At 41.2% G+C, this 20,871-nt stretch overlaps 1 protein-coding gene across 2 annotated transcripts; it reads left to right on the top strand.

The window, feature by feature from the left end:
* The first annotated feature begins 11,789 nt into the window (after positions 1-11,789).
* tmed6 (transmembrane p24 trafficking protein 6) lies at positions 11,790-19,114 on the top strand. 2 transcript variants are annotated; one of them, XM_082159167.1, is made up of 4 exons: positions 11,790-12,103; positions 12,183-12,309; positions 12,603-12,778; positions 18,528-19,114. In XM_082159167.1, the coding sequence occupies exons 1-4, from the start codon at positions 11,891-11,893 to the stop codon at positions 18,765-18,767; spliced, it is 756 nt and encodes a 251-aa protein (XP_082015293.1). In that variant the 5' UTR covers positions 11,790-11,890; the 3' UTR covers positions 18,768-19,114. The 2 variants fall into 2 exon arrangements, with proteins under 2 accessions (XP_082015293.1, XP_082015294.1); XM_082159168.1 differs by lacking the exon at positions 18,528-19,114 and adding an exon at positions 12,986-14,093 and having other exon boundaries at positions 11,794-12,103.
* The last annotated feature ends 1,757 nt before the right edge of the window (positions 19,115-20,871 follow it).

The raw sequence follows: 20,871 nt of genomic DNA, 5'->3' as shown, positions 1-20,871 counted from the left end.
ATTACACTTGAATTGTTGTTGTAATTGTAACCTTTTTAATAAAAAAATATATTTACAAGGTAGATGTAAACAAACTATTAAAAGGTAAATATAATCCTTTTCTTTAAATAATTTTTATTGTGTTTTATTAGTGACAAATTTGGGGAGAGGATAAATATTCCAAAACTGAAAATACAGTATGAGAATTAACTGCACAATTACTAGACATGTTTTCCTTGGATATTATAGGCCAATTTGCAAGCACAATTTGTAACAAAAAAAAATAAAAAAATTTGAGATGCTTCCAACTGTTGCTCTTGCATTCTTTCTTGTGGCTATAGGTGACACACCTGAATGAATGGCTCATTAAGTATGCGGGCCCCATTGTCTCCTCAGGTGTGAATCACTAAATATGCATGATGGTGTTGAATCGCTGACGCCCCTTGCGCATATTGCCTTTACAAACAAAAAGTGTTTTACAAGATTTAAATCAATGTATTGTGTTATGTGAGGTATGTTAGGTAGGATGATTTTCACATCATTTTGAAGAAAAAACTCTAGGCAACGACATCCATTAGTCTAAAGTCTTATTGACACATATTTAGTATGTGTTTTGTGGCCTTATTTCAGAAACTTTAGTTTTTAGTTTTTTCAATAACCATGCATAAACATTATTCTCTCAAAAATACAAACATGTACATGCATGTTGCTCACATATTATGGTAGCCCTGTTTGTGCTAAATAGAGTGTAATTATACCTTTGCCATTAATATGTTTATAAGCAACTGAAAAAAGCACAAATGTCAGGGCATGTCAGAACATCTCAAGGACCCCAAAAACCCCTCAGACCCCAGAGGGTTAATGCCCTGACTGGACAAAGGAAGCTCGCGTCTCCTTCCTCGTCAGAGACTGGTAGGGCTGACAGGGAAATGACCTGCGCCCTAAACGGTGTGTTGAAGGATTTTGGAAGATAACCGTGCTTAGGTTTGAGTATAACTCTTGAGTCATTAGACCCAAACTCCATGCACGTCGCGCTTACTGAGAGCGCGTGTAAGTCCCCTATGCGCTTCACTGAAGCGAGAGCCAGAAGAAACACTGTCTTGAAAGACAGGTGTTTAAGATCAATCGTCTGTAAAGGCTCGAATGGGTCACCTTTCATTGCCTCCAGTACCACAGAAAGGTCCCATACGGGGACTGAGGGAGGTCTGGGAGGATTCAGTCTCTTAGCTCCTCTAAGGAAGCGGATGACTAAATCGTTCCTTCCTATTGACTGACCAAGCGTTGTTTTTGAGAACGCTGCTATGGCCGCCACATAAACTTTGAGCGTGGAAGGGGACCTGCCCTTGTCCAACAGCTCTTGCAGGAAGGAGAGAACCTCCGTCACCCCACAGTCTGGGGGCGACACGCGCTGTGCACCAGCTGGAGAACACTGACCATTTCGAGGAATAGAGACGTCGCGTAGACGGAGCTCTAGCCTGCATGATCGTGTTTAACACTCCGCTTGGGAGGTTAGCGGGTACCCGTTGATGGCCCAAACATGAAGGGACCACAGCTCTGGGCGCGGATGCCAAATCGCTCGATTTGGCCTGAGAGAGGAGGTCCCTCCTCACTGGCACTGGCCATGGGGCAGTGCTCGCTAGCTGCATCAGAACTGGGAACCAGGGTTGGTTTTTCCAGAACGGTGCTACGAGTAGCACTGAGCATCCTTCTTCCCTGATCCGCTCTATCACCTGAGGCAGGAGAGAGACGGGAGGAAAGGCATAGAGCGGGCGGTGGGGCCATACATGAGCCAGCGCGTCCCTGCTCTTGGAGAAAAATTCCAGACAGTGAGCGTTTTCTTGAGACGCGAACAGGTCTACTTCCGCTCTGCCGAATTTCTTCCACAGCAGCTGGACTGTCTGTGGGTGTAGAGACCACTCGCCTGTCGGAACATTGTTCCTGGACAGTCTGTCCGGTCCTACGTTTAGGAGCCCTGGCACATGCGCTGCTCTCAGCGAGAGCAGGTTGCGCTGAGCCCACACCAGGAGGCGTTCTGTCAGCCTGTGCAGGTTTCGGGACCTGAGGCCGCCCTGGCGATTTATGTAGGACACCACTGACATGTTGTCTGAACGGACCAGGACGTGGTGTCCTCGTATTTGGGGACAAAAACGCGTCAGCGCGTTGTCTACTGCCAGCATTTCGAGGCAGTTTATGTGCAGAAGCTTCTCCCGTTCCGACCATTGGCCGAAGAACGGTCTGCCCTCGAGCAGCGCTCCCCATCCCGAGGTGGATGCGTCCGTAGACACTACCTTCACACTCGAGGAAGTCCCCAGGCTTACACCTGATTGGTACCAGTCGTTTGCTTTCCAAGGTTTCAGAGCTGCGATGCATTTCTGATTGACCTTGAGACGAAGCAGACCGGAAGCCCACGCTCGGCGCGGCACTCGCGCTTTCAGCCAGAACTGTAGCGGGCGCATGCGAAGCAAGCCCAGCTGAAGAACTGATGATGCTGAGGCCATGAGACCTAGCATCCTCTGAAATTTCTTGAGCGGGACAGATGCGCCGCAGCGGAAAGAGATCGCTGAGCGCTGAATGTCTAGTACGCGCTGTGGTGACAGTCGCGCTATCATAGACAGCGAGTCCAGTTCTGTGCCCAGAAAAGATATTATCTGTCTGGGGGACAGAGAACTCTTCGCCCAATTGACTCTGAGTCAAGTCAAGTCAAGTCAAGTTTATTTGTATAGCGCTTTTCACAATACAGATTGTATCAAAGCAGCTTCACAGTATTAAATTAAAATAATACAACAAAGTTTGTTTCAAGAGGAATTTATTGATTAATAAAATTAAATTAAATATCCCCAAAATATCCCCAACTGAGCAAGCCAAAGGCAACAGTGGCAAGGAACCGAAAAACTCCATCAAGTGACCTAATGGTGTCCTAAAACTCCATCAGGTGACCTAATGGAGAAAAAAAAACCTTGGGAGAACCCAGGCTCAGTCGGGGGCCAGTTCTCCTCTGGCATTTATGAGCTAGAGGCCGGATTGTAGTTTGAACTGTAGGATTATATGAATGCCTGGCTGAAGAGATGCGACTTTAATCTAGTTTTAAACTGGGAGAGCGAGTCTGAGCAACGAACAGTATCAGGAAGACTATTCCAGAGTTTTGGAGCCAAATGTGAAAATGCTCTCCCTCCTTTGGTGGTTCTGGATATCCTAGGTATGACCAAAAGCCTTGAATTTAGTGATCTTAAAGAGCGCGATGGATTATAGGGCGATAGAAGATCCGTTAAATAGACTGGAGCTAAGCCGTTTAGGGCTTTATAAGTCAGTAGCAATACCTTGTAATTAATACAGAGCTTTATAGGTAACCAATGCAGTGATGATAAAATCGGTGTTATATGATCATATTTTCTTGATCTCGTAAGAACTCTAGCGGCGGCATTTTGGACTAACTGTAGCTTGTTTATTGAGGATGCAGGACAACCAGCTAATAAAGCATTACAGTAATCCAGTCTCGAGGTCATAAATGCATGAACTAACTTTTCTGCATCAGAAACTGATAGCATATTACGTAGCTTAGCAATGTTTCTAAGGTGGAAAAAGGCTGTTTTTGTAACATATGAAATATGATTTTCAAAAGACAGGTTGCAATCGAGTATAACACCCAGGTCTTTTACTGTAGAGGATAAAGTAACAGGACATCCTATGATGTTAAAGTTGTATTGTGCGAGGTTTTGTGGGCGGTTTTTTGAACCGATAAGTATTACCTCTGTCTTGTCTGGATTTAATAAAAGAAAATTACGCGTCATCCAATCTTTTATATCTTTAACACACTCTGTCAATTTGGAAAATTTAGCGTTTTCATCCGGCCGTGATGAAATATATATTTGAGTGTCATCAGCATAACAATGGAAACTAATTCCATGTTTCCTTATAATATTTCCAAGTGGCATCATATATATTGAGAATAACAGAGGGCCTAACACAGATCCCTGCGGCACTCCATAGTTTACTGGAGTTATGATAAATTTTTCTCCATTTAAATAGACAAAATGGTAGCGGTCAGATAGGTATGATTTGAACCAGCTTAATGCTTGTCCTTGAACACCAGTATAATTTTGTAGTCGATCTAAGAGTAATGTGTGATCTATAGTATCGAACGCAGCACTAAGATCAAGTAAAACTAGTATTGAGATACAGCCTTGGTCAGAAGCTAAAAGTAAATCATTTGTGATTTTAACGAGCGCAGTTTCAGTGCTATGATGCGGTCTGAATCCAGACTGAAACTTTTCATAGATATAATTTTGTTGCAAGAAAGAGCCCAGTTGAGCGGACAACACTTTTTCTAATATTTTAGACATAAATGGAAGATTTGAAATCGGTCTATAGTTTGCTAGATTCTTATGATCTAATTGTGGTTTCTTAATGAACGGTTTTATAACTGCCAGTTTAAATGTTCTTGGAACATGACCTAAAGATAAAGACGAGTTAATAATATTGAGGAGAGGCTCTTCCACTACAGGTAACACTTCTTTCAGTAGTTTAGTTGGTATAGGTTCTAATAAACATGTTGTTGTTTTAGATGAAGTGATAAGTTTATTTAACTCTTTTTGTTCTATAGTTGTAAAGCACTGTAATTGTTCTTGCGGGGTGATAATTGAAGCTGAATTATAAGGCGCAATTGAAGATTGAACGTTTACAATTGTGGTTCTGATGCTTTCTATTTTCTCAATGAAGAAGTTCATGAAATCATTACTACTGAACTGTAACGGGATATTTTGTTCGGGTGACGTCTGTTTATTTGTTAGTCTAGCCACGGTGTTAAATAAAAACCTTGGATTGTTTTGGTTGTTTTCTATTAGTTTGCGGAGGTGCTCAGCCCTGGCCGCTTTTAGGGCCTTTTTATAACGTGACATACTGTCTTTCCACGCGATTCTAAAGACCTCTAAATTAGTTTGTTTCCATTTACGCTCTAAAATACGGGTTTCTCTCTTTAAAACATGCGTAGTATTGTTGTACCATGGTGCTTTATTTTTCTCTCTGACCTTTTTTAATTTAATAGGTGCAACCACATCCAATGTTCTAGAGAGAATGGTGCTCATAGTGCTAGTTAGTTCTTCTAGTTCATCTGTTTGTTTGGGTTCAGGCAGCAGCTGAGACAGATTAGATAAGCAATTTGAGAAATTATCTATGGTGGATGGGAGGATTGTTCTGCCTGGTTGATAACGCGACGCCGCATGACATATTACAGCAGTACGTAATATGCAAGTTGTGTAGTGATCAATACCATGTAGTGATCAGTGACATCATCACTTTGTGGAATGATATCTATATCGGTTGGATCGGTTCCATGTGATATAATTAAATCGAGTGTATGATTAAGACGATGAGTTGGTCCGGTGACGTTTTGCTTGACCCCAAATGAATTTAATAAATCTGTAAACGCAGCCCCTAATGGGCCTTTCACACAGGACGCGGTATGCGCGGCGCTGCGCTATAAAACCCATTCATCTCAATGGCTTGCGCCGCGCAAGGACGTTTTGTTGCTGCGTCGACCAAAGCGCAAGCGCAGCGGTGCGCATCATTGGCGAGCTCGCGCTCACGCCGCGGTCAAAGTTCAAAATAGTTCAACTTTTGCCGCTGCGCTCTGTGACGATTACCAGCGCGGCCAATAGAATCGGGGGATTCAAACAAGCACGGAAATCAAAATGGATGAACGTCTAGTCTTGTGTGTGTCGGAATTTCCTGAGCTGTACGATACAAGTTTGAGGTCGTATAGGGACATCGTCAGGACAGCTGTATTCACAAATCAGTATTTTATGAGGATTTGATGCTCAAGAAACATTTATGATTATTCTCACTGTTGAAAACCGTTATTTACATTTTTATTTCAGGATTCTTTTATGAATGGAAAGTTCAAAAGAACAGCATTTATCTGAAATAGAATCTTTTGTAACATTATAAATGTAGAATGGGACAGATACATTGTTTGCTGCTGACCGAAAGGAGGAACAACAGACGTAATAGAGCTCCCGCTAAAAGTTTTTAAAACTCCGCCTACGTCATAGCGCAGCGCAAATCGCGTTGTATCTGAAGGGCAACGCAGAACCCAGCGGCAAGCGCCGCGCATACCGCGTCCTGTGTGAAAGGCCCATAACGCATCATTTGGATTATCTACGTGTATGTTAAAATCTCCAACAATTAATGCTTTATCGACATTGACTAATAGGTCTGAGAGAAAATCTGCAAACTCTTTTAGGAAATCAGCGTAAGGCCCTGGCGGTCTATATACGGTAGCCAAGGCTAGAGATAATAGGGATGTTTTTCTAACATCTAAGAGCGTAACATTTAGTACAAGTACTTCAAATGAAATAAACTTATAACCCATTTTCTGAGTAACATTGAGAATATCTCTATAGATGGTTGCAACACCGCCGCCACGACCAATCAGACGGGGCTCATGCTTATAACAGTATCCAGGAGGAGTAGACTCATTAATACCGAAATAATCATTTGGTTTAAGCCAGGTTTCAGTAAGGCAAAGTACATCGCCTTGTACTTTGTACTCTGTGCTTTGTACCTTGTGGCAAAGTACTCTGAGACCCAGATTCTCGAGGTGATCGAGTAAAATGGTCCTGTGCTCTATGAGCATCGAGTGAGATTGAGCTAGAATCAGCCAATCGTCCAAGTAGTTCAATACTCGCATGCCCTGTAGCCTGAGGGGTGCGAGCGCTGCGTCCATGCACATCGTAAATGTACGGGGTGCTAGGGACAAGCCGAACGGTAGGACTGTGTACTGATATGCCTGGCCCTCGAAGGGTGATGTGACGCTATCTGTATTTGAAAATACGCGTCCTTCAGATCTATTGACACAAACCAATCTCCTCGGCGAATCTGCGCGAGGATTTTTCTGGTCGTGAGCATTCTGAACTGTCACTTTGCAAGCACTCTGTTCAGTTGCCTTAGATCTAGTATGGGTCTGAGACCCCCGTCTTTTTTCGGTACCAGGAAGTATCTGCTGTATAGCCCTCCTTCGCTCTGAGCTAGAGATAACGGCTCTATGGCCCCTTTGCTCAATAGTTTCAAAATTTCGGCTCGAAGTAGGTGTGCTACTTCTGTTTTTACCGTGGTCTTGACGCGCGTCGCATAGCGACGAGGGCGTCGGCGAAACTGTAGCGAATAGCCTCTTTTTATAATGTCTAGCACCCACTTCGAAACCCCGGGTAGCCTGGCCCATGCATCTGCATGAATGGCTAGGGGTTGAAGCGCGCTCCCCATGAAGAAAATATCCATCCAGCCGGTTGTGAGCAGGCTGTTCAGGCGTAGACCACTCGAGGCCGAGGCTCGCTGCGGCCTGTGCGAGTACGCGCATCAGCTCTGACTCGATGCTAGCTCTTTTGCCTGAAGATGCGCGGACAGAGGGCGCGAGATCCACAGAGCTCGCCCAATCCTCACTGCCCGATGCCAGGAGAGAGCAGGAATCATCCTCCCCCAACGCGGCTTTTTCATCAGCGTCATCGACGGAAGCGGCGGCAGACGGCGGCCGCTGTCCGTCAGGAAGAGACACTGACGAAGCCGGTGAAGCTGGCGGGCGAACCGGCGAGCTTTGACGGGTGGGGGAAGGTTCCGGGACCCGCTGAGCACGGCGCTTTTTACGGCGCGGCACTACAGCGGGCGGAGGTGCAGTCTCAGTGAAATATGCCAGGCGAGTCCTCAGAGTCGCCATAGGCAGTAGCTTGCAATGATGGCAGCCGCCGTCAGCGAGCGCGAGAGCTGCATGATCCTCAACCAGGCAGGAAACGCAGATAACGTGGCGGTCCCCGTCGCTGAGTGTGGCTCTGCACGAGCCGCAGGAAGGCATCTTAAAAAAGACGCAAGCTCTTTTAGACAGTGTGTGTCGCGGCGGCGAACACACACACAACAGAGAGTGTAAAGGATATAGGCGCCGGATAGCGCAGCAGGAAGGCGATTGAAGGCGGCGCGGCCAGCGACTTCAGTGACGACTCGTCCCGCTGCAAGTGCTTCCTCAGACGGTGCGGCTTCTCTCCGGATCCAGCGATGCGTGTGCTTCGCTGAAGAGATGAAAAACCAGATATCAGCTGCCTGCGAGCTGGATTTATAGGCCTAGGCCACGCCCGTTTCGGCGGGACGTGACGCAGTGGGCGCGAAGCACCCTCATTGGGTCTGACGTCACGCTAGGCCTCGCTCGATAGGCTGCTGCAGTTGCCGCAGAACAGCCAATAGGCACACGAGCCGTCTTGCCTATGTCTGTATGCTGCCGCAACGCGTTTTACAATAATACAAAATTAAGGATAATTTTTTGGCTTCAATATCTCGCGGAAAAGGGATTTTCCCCTAGCGTAAGATACTTACGCAATACGAGAGACCTCTCGTAAGAGAACTGTTTTCAGTGTGAGCATCAGTTATTTTTGAACACTTTCATTTCGTTTTAACAAAACCATGATAATGATAATCACGATAATTTTGGTCATTATAATCGTGATATGAAATTTTAGTCCCATCCCTAATATATATATATATATATATATATATTTCCTTGTTTGGTTCTGTTGCTTGTCAGTTCCTGTTTTTATTTAATGTGTGTGGAGTATGCTATGATTTCATCTGGTTCTCTCCTGTGTGATTCTCTGTGTATATAAAATACTTTAGATATTGGGCCCTATCTTGCACCCAGCGCAATTGACTTTGTACATGTGTCATTCCTATTTTGCACCCGCGCACAGCTGACTTTTCCCTCCACAGACGCACGTCAGTAAATTAGGGAATGAACTTGCACTCCCGGGGGCGGTTCAGCGAAAAGAGGAGGCGTGTTCCGGCGCAAACGTTCCCTGGTGCTATTTTGCAGTTTCAGAAAACAATTCCGCCACTGACCAGGAAAAACCTAGTCTAAAGTCAGTGGCGCGTTGCGCATGTTATTCATATGCTATTTTAAGGGCGCATGCTTGGCCATAATGTAGCGTGTGCACAACGCACATACACTTTGATTCTCTCATCTACACAGAAGCAGCAGTTCTCATTTTTGCAAATCATAGGCTACATTATTACAAGGAAAAATATTAACACACGAGTGTTACCCAAATTATCATACGCCTGTTTAACAGAAGCTAATTTGGGTGTGTTTCTCCATCCCCAATGTAACTTCTCTGTGTTTTACGGCCCTGACGAGAACGACGGTCTCCTCGGCTGTGAACCACTCCTGGCGTGCGTCTGGCAAATCCGCCGTTTTAATAGCAACTTAAAGGGAATGTGAGATGATGCTCTGATAGGTTTATTTCACGTTACGCCCAAACCACACCTATGAGTAATGAAGCGACTTCAGACCAACACATTTTATATTTCCCATATGAAAAAAACCTGCATGGTTCATATACAGCAACCATATATCTTCCTTACTTAAATCGGCCAGAATTACCTTCTGTGTTTCATGTAAGGCCAATTCATGTCCTATACAAAATCAGACCGATTATGGCCCATTTCATACTAAATAGCACACATACAACTTGTAGGGGATTTTTGCGTTATATATGAATACTGTTAAAATACTTATATGAGTTTTACATGACTAAAGTATGCAAATGTGTATGGTATTAGTAGAAATATATAAAACTCATATAAAATTCATATATAAATCATTTAAAATTCTTATATTGAATCATATGCTAGTCAAATTAAAGTCATATAGAATTTATACACATTTTGTGTCATTTGTTTTATGTGTTTCATACAGATTTCATGTTTTGATGACCAACATCTGATGCACTTATATGCAGTTGGAACAGTGCAGAAGCCGGTTCGAGGATTACTGTCAGAATATCACTGACCTTTATGAGGACTGTTCATTTTCCTACAGGATTTGAAAGAGCAGTTAAAGACCGTGTATTTACATTAATTGTGAACTGTCTGGGCCTGTTGTTTGTGAACAAATTATAACATATTATTGCAAATGAACAAAGTTGAGTCAAATATGTTTCTAGAACAGTGATTAAAATGTTGAAAATTGGCTAGAATATGTTTTTGTATATGTGACATGAACTCTGGTGGTGATGCACTCTAAAAACTTTTAATATGATTTACTCTTACACTTAGAATATTGATTAGATTTTTAAGCAGTGAAATCAATTACATACACTGTATTAACTGAGTAAATGTAAGTAAAACAAATTAGATCTGAGTAACTGCATTTGGTACATTAACAAATAAAATTGAGTAGAAATTATTTGTTGTGCATTTAAAAACAAATATTTATGAGTAATATTAACTGTGTTTATATGCCAGTAATATTAACTTTTTTATTTCCTCTAAACCTTTGTAAAAATATTCTATACAACCACCGGTATAACTACATGACATAGGCCTTTATTGTCGATGAGTAGCCTACAGCAATACAGCATATTTTTTACAGTGTTTTTAACACGTATACAATATTGCCTACATTTAAACTAATGAAACAAACATTTTCGAAGTAAAACTTAAACATTTAGGCCTAAACATTCAAGTAATTCAAGTGTAATCAACCGGTCTGTTATCGAGTATCCACCGATAGTTAAAGGTAGATCAGCACTGGTTTATTAAGTTAATAAAGTTAATTATTACTGTGATATTTACTAAGCCACTGAATTATTTTTTTAGAGTGATAAGCATAAGAATCACTTCGACATTTAGTAAAGTTTTATGTTTGTAGGTTAAGAATAGAACTGTTGTATACTAGTACTGTGATAAAGTTTAGAGAAATTGTCACAAATGAAAATGAAATCTGGTGATGCAGGATTTAAAATGAAAACTATTTAAATGTGAAATATGCAACTGTATCTTGTAGAATACACTCTAATAAATAATTTTGTAATTAAAATGTGTGCTTGTGTGTGTAGTTTAAATGTTGTGGTTCATCTAAGGCTGATTATACAGTATATAACCATGATTGACAGGCATAGGCCTCGACTTAGGATAAGAACAAGCATGAGTGAAGTAAAGCCTTATACTGATTGGTAAACTGCACTGTGTTTTATACACGTCCATGCTGGACATTCATATTAAATTAGCATTATTTTCCTATGTGTTTACATCATGAAAATCTATATGGCTTTAGTTGTATGTAGGACATATATGACTTAATATGATTAAAAATACATTAATATTATGCAATTTATATATGTGGTTTTTGCAGCATATATGTCCCTTACAATATTCTGTTGGAACATATAAGAATCACAGGAGTTTTTAGCAAACCTTTTCCATATGGGTTGCGTCGGGCGCAAGAGTAATTTATCCCGCCGGTATAATAGCAACAGCGCCCAAGACCCGCCCACAAAGTTACTTGCGTTTCGCGCTTGATACTTGCATTTCAGATCGTTAAAATAGGGCCCATTATATCTGTTTCAAGCGTTTTGGATTCTATCATTCATGTTGCGTCAGAATCATTATGTACACCTTATATAATATGGTAATCTTTACTGACATGTTTTAACATTGAAATAACAATTCATCACTGTATATTAATTATAAAGCAGCTATATTGTCAAATAGATTGAGTAATAACAATAATCATTTATTATTATTGTATTGAAGTAACAATTATTGTATGTAAATGGTTGAGATTTTACATAGTTACAGTACAGTGAAATAAGTAATTAATTTTTAAATAAAATAAAATTTTAAATTAAAGAACAGTAGTATTGGGAATTAAAATTGTTTTGTAAAAACATTTGTTTCTAGTCTCTCGAAGGCACTTCAGAGATGTTTTCCAGAGCACCTGTGGCCTAGCTGGGATTTTCCCACCTGTGAAGGGCTGAACAAATTTTCGTTTGCCACACGTCAGACTCAAAGTTAATCATCATCAGAAACTTCAGTGCACTGAAACTGAATAGGTCTCCGGTTTCATTTAGCTTATTGCCAATCATATTTCAAATCTGAAATGTTACAGAATGACATTTATCTTCTTTGGCTTCTGTTATTGTTTGGGTTGAGTAACAGTGGAGAGTTGAAAGACCCTCATCCAGAGCTTTCAGATCAGGAGCTTTTCTGGGGAGCGGATCAGTATGACTTCGCCATCATGCTGCGCGCCAGAGACCTCCAGTGCTTCTGGCACTTTGCTCACTATGGAGAGCGCTTCTACTTACACTTCATGGTAAGACATTGTTCTGCATTTAAATATCAGTATGCACTTGAATCCTTCGAATGTTACAGCTCAGTGTGTGTGTGTTCAGGTCCAGCTGGTGACTGGTGTGGCCATTGACAGACATCTTTCTGTGATTGTTAATGCGCCGAGCGGCTTAATAGTCGGCAAAGCTGATGATGCAAGTGGTCAGATTGGCTTCAGTGTTGAGGAGACTGGTGAGTCTCACCTTCATACCGCTTTTAGTTAATCTGCTGCCTGTGTTATGAACAGAGAAATCATTTGTTTTTCCAAAGTGGATTTCATACGGACCATGCAGGGAATGCAAGACACAAAATAATTCATAGAGAAATTAAAATTCATGTGTATGTTGTTTATTTTCCCCCATACAATATTATACTAAATTAATTAACATCAGAGTACCATAATAAAAGTCACGCTTTTAGACTTTTTAAAATATAAAAGTTGAATAAATCAATCAATAAATCAATAATCATGTGTATCCGTGCAGGTTTTTATCAGATGTGCTTCAGCAATTTCCACAATCGCTTTGGGAGCATGCAGGTTTTCCTGAACTTTGGTGTGTATTACGAGGGACAAGAGAACATCGAGAAACAAAAGGAAGAAGAGAAGAAAAAGAAAGAAGAGGATATGAAACAGATAAACAGTACATTGTCCTTCATTGGGGTAATAACTGCATTTACCGGCAACAAACACATCCTTACTGTATTGAAATTTGCTTATATATATATATACAGTATGTTTTTACATTTTTTGTTTTTCATTTCTATTTTAAAAACAATGTGAAATATTGAATAGATTTCGTTATTTTTTGACAGTTCACATATATATTTTTCCACCACCCAACTGAATAAAGCTTTGCACTGCATACAGGAGAGCAGCGTAAGACTGCAGAAGTTTGTCTTCCACATGTGGCGTCACTACAACTACGAGCGAATGAGACGAGGAGCTGATTTCTACCTGCTCCAGTCCAACTCCACTTATGTGAACAGCTGGTCTGCTGTCCAGAGTCTCGTCATCATCACTGCTGGATTCCTGCAGCTCCGCTTTCTCAAGAGGCTCTTCAACAGCAAACCAGCAGAGGGCGACAAACCCCGCTGTTAACAAACACTAAACGTGCCACTGTTCATCTCCAAACCAGCAGAGGGCGACAAACCCCGCTGTAACACTAAACATGCCACTGTTCATCTCCACACCAGCAGAGGGCGACAAACCCCGCTGTTAACAAACACTAAACCTGCCACTGTTCATCTCCAAACCAGCAGAGGGCGACAAACCCCGCTGTTAACAAACACTAAACCTGCGACTGTTCATCTCCAAACCAGCAGAGGGCGACAAACCCCACTGTTAACAAACACTAAACCTGCCACTGTTCATCTCCAAACCAGCAGAGGGCGACAAACCCCACTGTTAACAAACACTAAACGTGCCACTGTTCATCTCCAAACCAGCAGAGGGCGACAAACCCCGCTGTAACACTAAACATGCCACTGTTCATCTCCACACCAGCAGAGGGCGACAAACCCCACTGTTAACAAACACTAAACCTGCGACTGTTCATCTCCAAACCAGCAGAGGGCGACAAACCCCACTGTTAACAAACACTGAAACTCTTTCATCTCCATTTATAACCTGCTCTTGAGGAATTATTTCAGTAATACACGAGTGTTTCTTAAACATCAGAATTTTTGAATGAACAATTGGTTTATTTCCCCCTTTTATGTTATAACAAGGTCCAATTTGCTTCTTTTTAAATTCTTTTTATGCAGATTGAATTATTTTTACCCTTGTCCCAGAAAGAGACTTTAGAATATTAAAGTATATAATATTTCCATCACACCGAACAACTACAAGAAGACAACAGTGTCAGTGAAGATGCTCGAGATGAAATATGAGACATCTGAAGAGTAAAGAAAATAAAGAAAAGTCAAAGTAAATATCAGAGTATGTATGCACCATTTACAATTAAGCTGTGTGGAAAAGTATGAAAATTTAGGATGCATTAAATATATACAGGAATTAGACTTTGGCAAGACCAAGGAGTCAGCATTTTATTCCAAAAATAAAAAAAAAATTAATTTCCATGACAGAATGCTATTAAACAAATCAAAACATTTGAGATTTGATGGAAATGACACTGTGGTGATGATTTTCATGACTCTCAGCAAAATGACATTATTGTTAATGTTCAATGAAAAGGAGATGAATGTCAGTAATTCTGTAGTCTTCTACAGCAACATTAGACTTTATTTGATGGTTTGTAACCCCAGTATATCTCCAGAAACTAGAAGTAGTGTATTCCAGTAACATGAAGCTCCTGTGAGGACGCTGAACATCTGCTGATGGAGCTGCTCTATTCTGAGAGGAACACAATCACCCTGATGATGCAAATATGAGTTTCACTGTCCGACACTTTATTCTCTGAAGTGAGTCAGAAGAGTTGGACTAATGGAGAGATGAGGTTTGTTCATATTCATCAGTTTAGGGTGAGTGTAGTCTGAAACAATGACAAATTCTGCAAATTAGACATACATATGAACAATCCTTCTGTTAAATTGTTGCAGATATTAAACATTTCCCATCCTAAACATAAATGAATAATAAACAATCAACGATCATTTGAAATTCAATGGCACTTCCACACATATTATTGCATCTTTTGAGGGAATATTATGGTGCATACAGCAAAGTATGACACATACACAGACATAGCTTGACTTGACTGCTCTAATGGCGCTTTTCCACTGCATGGTACAGTTCGGCTCTGCGTGGCACGGTTCGGCTCGCTTCGCTTTTCCACTGCAGTTAGTACTGCTTCGAAGTGGGTGGGATTATAGACTGATCGTTATAGTTGCGCTGCCTCTACTGCCATGACATCATCGTAAACGCGATTTGTAGGTCCGGTGGTAGCCGTGTGGTAGCTAAGAGCTGAGCTACTTCTTGAAACACTTTTTCATTCCGTGTTGCACCATCCAGCGCTCGAGGAATGTCTGCACTTCGTCCAGGGCCGTAGCTAGAGGATTCGGGGCCCCCTGAAAAAAAAATTTATGTGGGCCCCCACCACCCTCCACCAATATCATATACTGTACAATAGATGAGCATGGAGGCCCACATACAGTATAACAGAAGAAGGTGATGTTGTTGTAAAACCTTTATTTTAAAAGTTAAATTTATATAAAAATTACAACAAAAAAAAAGAAATTGTTAAATAATAATAAAACCAATTTTAAAAAAAGTAACAGCAAAATAATGTTTTTTCCCCCATCAGGGAAACAGTCTGTTATAATTCATAAATCAAAAAGTAAACATTTATACAAGACTGACAAGAATGCAGTCAAATTTAAAAAATAACCTCATTTATTTTTTTATTTTTTAATAAAGATAATATTATTAAATAAAGCTAAAATTGATTAATTCAAGTGCATTCGTGTTTTATTGATGTAACCTAATAAATACATCATCAGCCGGCAGGTTAGGTGCATAATGCAATGCGTCGTGACTCGTGTCAATTTTTTAACTCTATTTACAATAGTGTAAAAAGACAGGGATTTTGAACACGTAATCATTCGGTCGATTGTGGTGCGCATCGATAATGAAGAGTGAGTAGCCTACCCGACAGGCTGTAGACGGTAGTTTTCTTATTTCCAGCGAAATAACAATACAACCTGTCTTCAAAGAACGTCTTGATCGACTGGGATACAACAACTCTCCTGGCCTCCCTCTCATTCTTTTCATAGCATTTCTGGTGCCCTAAGTTATGTTTTCTTTTCCCCAACATTTTCAGTCAATCTCCTGCTCTTCCACCAAGTTCATCGTTAACTTCAGGCACTGCCGCCTCAACTCTGATTGGTTCTGTTCACGAGCTGGGGCGGGACTTACAATTTTATTGGGTCGATCTGATGTTTGTCACTGACTGAATAATTAATAAATACTTTAGATCGGACTAAACCATTTATAGGGAGGTAAGAGAATATTTTGAAAAAATATTTAACCAAATTGCATGTTTTCGTGGTTTTTATTTAAATCTCAGGCATACAACTAATATAAATATTAGAATTATTCACACAACAGGGGCCTATATAGTATAACTGCTGGATTTTGTGGGGCCCCCTGGGAAGTGGGGGCCCCTATAATTGTCACCACCTTTCACCCCACTAGCGACGGCCCTGACTTCGTCCACTGACCACGATTCAGCCATTTGTTTAACCCTCTGGGGTCTGAGCTGTTTTCTGGGCCCTGGAGGTGTTCTGACATGCTCTGACATTTGTGGTTATTTCTGTTACTAGTGACATTTTCATGGCTAAAGTCTTATTACACTGTATTCAGCACAAACTCTGCTACAATAATATATCAGCAGCATGTATGTAAAAGTTTGTAGTTTTGAGATAATGACATTTATGCGTGGTTTGTGAAAATACAAAAAAAAATTCTCACTGAAATAAGGCCATGAAACCCATACTGATTATTTATTCACAAGACTTTTGAAAATTGTATGACGTAACCTAGAATATTTGCACTAAAACTATGTGAAAATCACCCTGACTGCTCATTCAGATAAGACAATATATTGATTTAAAATTTGTATGACGTGTTTTGTGTGAGAAAGCTTTATGCGGGAGGTCATTAATATGTATTGTTTTCACACCTGAGAAAGACAAAGACCCTCCCCTAACGGCCCTATTAGGAGCTATCAGGCCCTGTCATTCTGAGCAACCATGCACAAAGAATGAGGAGATTTAAAAAAGAATGGCTTTTAAATTGTTTGGATTTATTTACAACACAACATAATCCAAAGGTACACAACAAATGACAAAAAAGCACTTATTGAAAACAATGATCCAAAGACAGAGACCTTTGTGCCATTCCTAAAAACATTGTACATACCTTTCATTTCCAAGGTGTTTGATTTTCACTTTACCATGTTCATGTACAGAGACTCATGTGAATGTTGAAGTCAGCAGGACTCAGTGGCATCTGGTCCCTGAAAGAAAAAAAAGTGAACATACTGATATCAAGAGAAAGGCCTGCACGATTTTGGGAATAAATTTTGGATTTTTCTGGTTAAAATTGCTTTTTAAAATTCACAGAATACACACACACACACACACACACAAATGTTTCCAACAATATATAATATAATGAACACCAGGTTTGTTGTGCCTTGTAGGCATAAGCTATGCGCAGTGCTGGATAAAATAATAAAAACAATAACCTAGCAGTATAAATCTTCCAAAAGATTTCAGTAACAACTAAGCTAGAGAAAAATATATTGATTATCATGTTACTTCAAATGTTTCCATTCTTTATGATGATATGAAATGAGATAATAGTTAAAACATGAAGCCGTTTGGTGCGTTTTGCTTTTCAAACGCGATCGTGATCCAAAATATGATACATTCAAACGCGATAACGATCCAAAATATGATACATTCAAACTCGATCGCGCTCAAATATAAAACAATTTGGTTACCATATACATCTACGTTTGAGCAGATATCCACAAACACAGTAACAGTAAACACGGGTCTAAATATTATAATATTCACCATAGGCCTATATCTAGCAACAGTTCAACTGCAATGTGAAATTTATGCAGCAATAAACAAACTAATATGTAAGAATTTCTTACCTTACATCTTTCTTGTCTTCAAATCGCGTTCTTCTTCTTCTGAGGTAAATCCAATGTAAGCCTTTCAAACTCGATGAAAAGCAGAGACTTGTGAAGTGTTTTGGTGTTTTGTTTTTGAGGTAATGAGCGCGATCGCGTTCCATGTGTAGATTTGAATGTGAATCTCTTTTGCGCTTGTGGGCGTGGTCAAATTAAAAATAATTAGGAAGCGTTTGAGAAGCTGGACATCTTGTTGGTTTTATACAAATTACTTAAACAGAGAATATTTGTTTTCAGTTTGAATCCGATCATTTAAAAGTACACACTTAAATGTTTATAAAGGTATATGGCTCATAAATGTGTGACAAGTATTCGCTGAGTTTTGTTTCAGTTTATAGACGTGCTCAAGAAAAAAAAAGTTCACCGCGACGGAGAGGCAGAACGCACACCCTGTTTATTTTCTTTATTTTTTTTATTTTATATTTGTTTTGATTTGATTGTAAGTGGACTCATACAAAAGTAGAAATATCACAGATTCTTTTTTTATATTTCTTTTTTCTGTATGACCATAAATGACGGAGTAATTTAAGTTTATAGTGCTACAATGTGGAGAAAATCCAGCAAAACGCGCCCACGCGTTTGCCGACCTCAGAGGGTAAATTATGTTTAAATTTCTCGTTTTTCATTTTGTTTTTAAAAACAATGTGAAATATTCAACAGATTTTTATGTTTTTGAGAGAAAAAAAGAGATTTATTTTATTTCACATATTTTACACCCAACTGAATAAAGATTTGCACTGCATACAGGAGAGCAGCGTCAGACTGCAGAAGTTTGTCTTCCACATGTGGCGTCACTACAACTACGAGCGAATGAGACGAGGAGCTGATTTCTACCTGCTTCAGTCCAACTCCACTTACTCCACTTATGTGAACAGTTGGTCTTCTGTCCAGAGTCTCGCCATCATCACTGCTGGATTCCTGCAGCTTCGCATTCTCAAGAGGCTCTTCAACAGCAATCCAGCAGAGGGCGACAAACCCCGCTGTTAACAAACACTAAACCTGCCACTGTTCATCTCCAAACCAGCAGAGGGCGACAAACCCCGCTGTTAACAAACACTAAACCTGCCACTGTTCATCTCCAATCCAGCAGAGGGCGACAAACCCCGCTGTTAACAAACACTAAACCTGCGACTGTTCATCTCCAAACCAGCAGAGGGCGACAAACCCCGCTGTTAACAAACGCAAAACCTGCGACTGTTCATCTCCAAACCAGCAGAGGGCGACAAACCCCGCTGTTAACAAACACTAAACCTGCCACTGTTCATCTCCAAACCAGCAGAGGGCGACAAACCCCGCTGTTAACAAACACTAAACCTGCGACTGTTCATCTCCAAACCAGCAGAGGGCGACAAACCCCACTGTTAACAAACGCAAAACCTGCGACTGTTCATCTCCAAACCAGCAGAGGGCGACAAACCCCGCTGTTAACAAACACTAAACCTGCGACTGTTCATCTCCAAACCAGCAGAGAGCGACTTAAGATGGTTCTTATGGCTAAATTATAACTGGTGGTTCACAACGGGCTTGACAAAGTGAAGGATAGGAGGAAAAGGACAGTTTTCCTATTCAGATTATGCTTATTATCAATCCTCAGGACTATAGTTATGCCCTAGTAATCGTTGAGATTACTTGTTTTGCAGGGTCATAAAAATGAGAGCGTTGCACCTCTGGGCTGGATGTGATCCAGATCAGATAGAGTCTATCTTGATGGTGCGCACTCATCAAAGACTGCGGGTGAAAGTCAATGTATCGCAGGTAGGCGTGGACGTCGGGGTCTCCTGCAGGCTCTAGTGTAAAGGCAGGGATGTTACTGACCATTCGCTGGAGATCTTTTAGTATCACTTCATGTGTCGTTTCAGGGTTTGTCTATATTAAACTGTTTCCTCTGCGCCTGCAGAGGCTCTCAGGACACTGGTGGGTGACTGTCAAGCCAAGGGTTTAACTCCTCCCCCCCTTTGTGCAGGGCTGGGGGAGCTTACGCGGCTGATGTGGAGTTTAGCAGGATACATCTTTCCTGTGGGGTCTGTTTGCAGGTGGTTGGACTGTTTCAGTTTTGTTCAGGAGAACATTGCGTTTGTCTAAAATGTTGCAACATTGTTGAGTCAGTGTTTGGACTTCATTAAGTTCTTTGATTGACAGTTATTTACCTGTCTGTTGACAGGTGCTCAGCACCTGTCAGCTGCCTGAAGACTGGTGAACTCTTTCAGTTGCCCCACCCTGTTAGGGTCTTTGCATCTGTCCAGTGCCTGCTGACGCCGAGCAGGGTTCGTTCTCTGTGGGATTCTGTTGTTGGCAGCGTTAGTTCATTTACCTCATGTTTGAGGCCTGCGGGACCGTGGCCAATGAGAAGATGATGCTGGTCAGCTCTTGGTGGCTCAGGCTTTGTGTCAGACGTCCGCTTTCGTTGTCGTCTAACGGTTCCCTTCTCTGTCTCGGCAGGTCGCTGTCTGCTTCAGGCTAAAGGATGTCGAGGACGTTGCTCTGCCGGTTTCCAGGTGACTCTGGTGGGTGGCATGGCTGGATGTCTGAGGCCTACTGGCATACTTGTGGGAACACAAGAGAGGAGTGGCAAAGGCAAATGCAAGTTTCTACAGAGGTGGTAAGCTCTGTGGGATAACAGCTATGGGGCTATTAATTTAGTGTTGGTGAGCACACAACCCAAGGGATTTGAGTATCTAAGTTGATGTGCTTTAAGCAGCATCGACTGATGACTTTTACATGTCATAAACTATTACTCAAAACTGATGGTTCTTTTCACATGTTATACTACGAGAGTAGCAAATAGAGAAAAACCAAAATAGAAACAATAGAAATCGGAAAGGAAAGGGAAGGAAGGAGTGTTTTACCTATTCAAGTTTAGCTAGGAAACATAGGTAAACAGGTGCCACGTATGGGTTAAGCTGCTGTTAGACGAAGCTAGCACAACACATCAAACATCAAGGTCAAAAGAAGAAACAGCGGGAAGTGTTTCCCGTTCTGTCTGGGGCCTACTGTACGTTTACGTTAACCGTACTTCATGTACTTAGCTTGGTGCTAAGGAGTGAGGAGGGATAAAGCACAGACAGGGGTTAGTATTCTAATGACCTGGGTA

The sequence above is a fragment of the Leuciscus leuciscus genome, assembly GCF_965113295.1.
Source record: "Leuciscus leuciscus genome assembly, chromosome: 25".
In the NCBI taxonomy this organism is placed as follows: Eukaryota; Metazoa; Chordata; class Actinopteri; order Cypriniformes; family Leuciscidae; genus Leuciscus; species Leuciscus leuciscus.
Note: the sequence above shows the minus strand (reverse complement) of the source record. Positions and strands in the feature narration are given on the sequence as shown.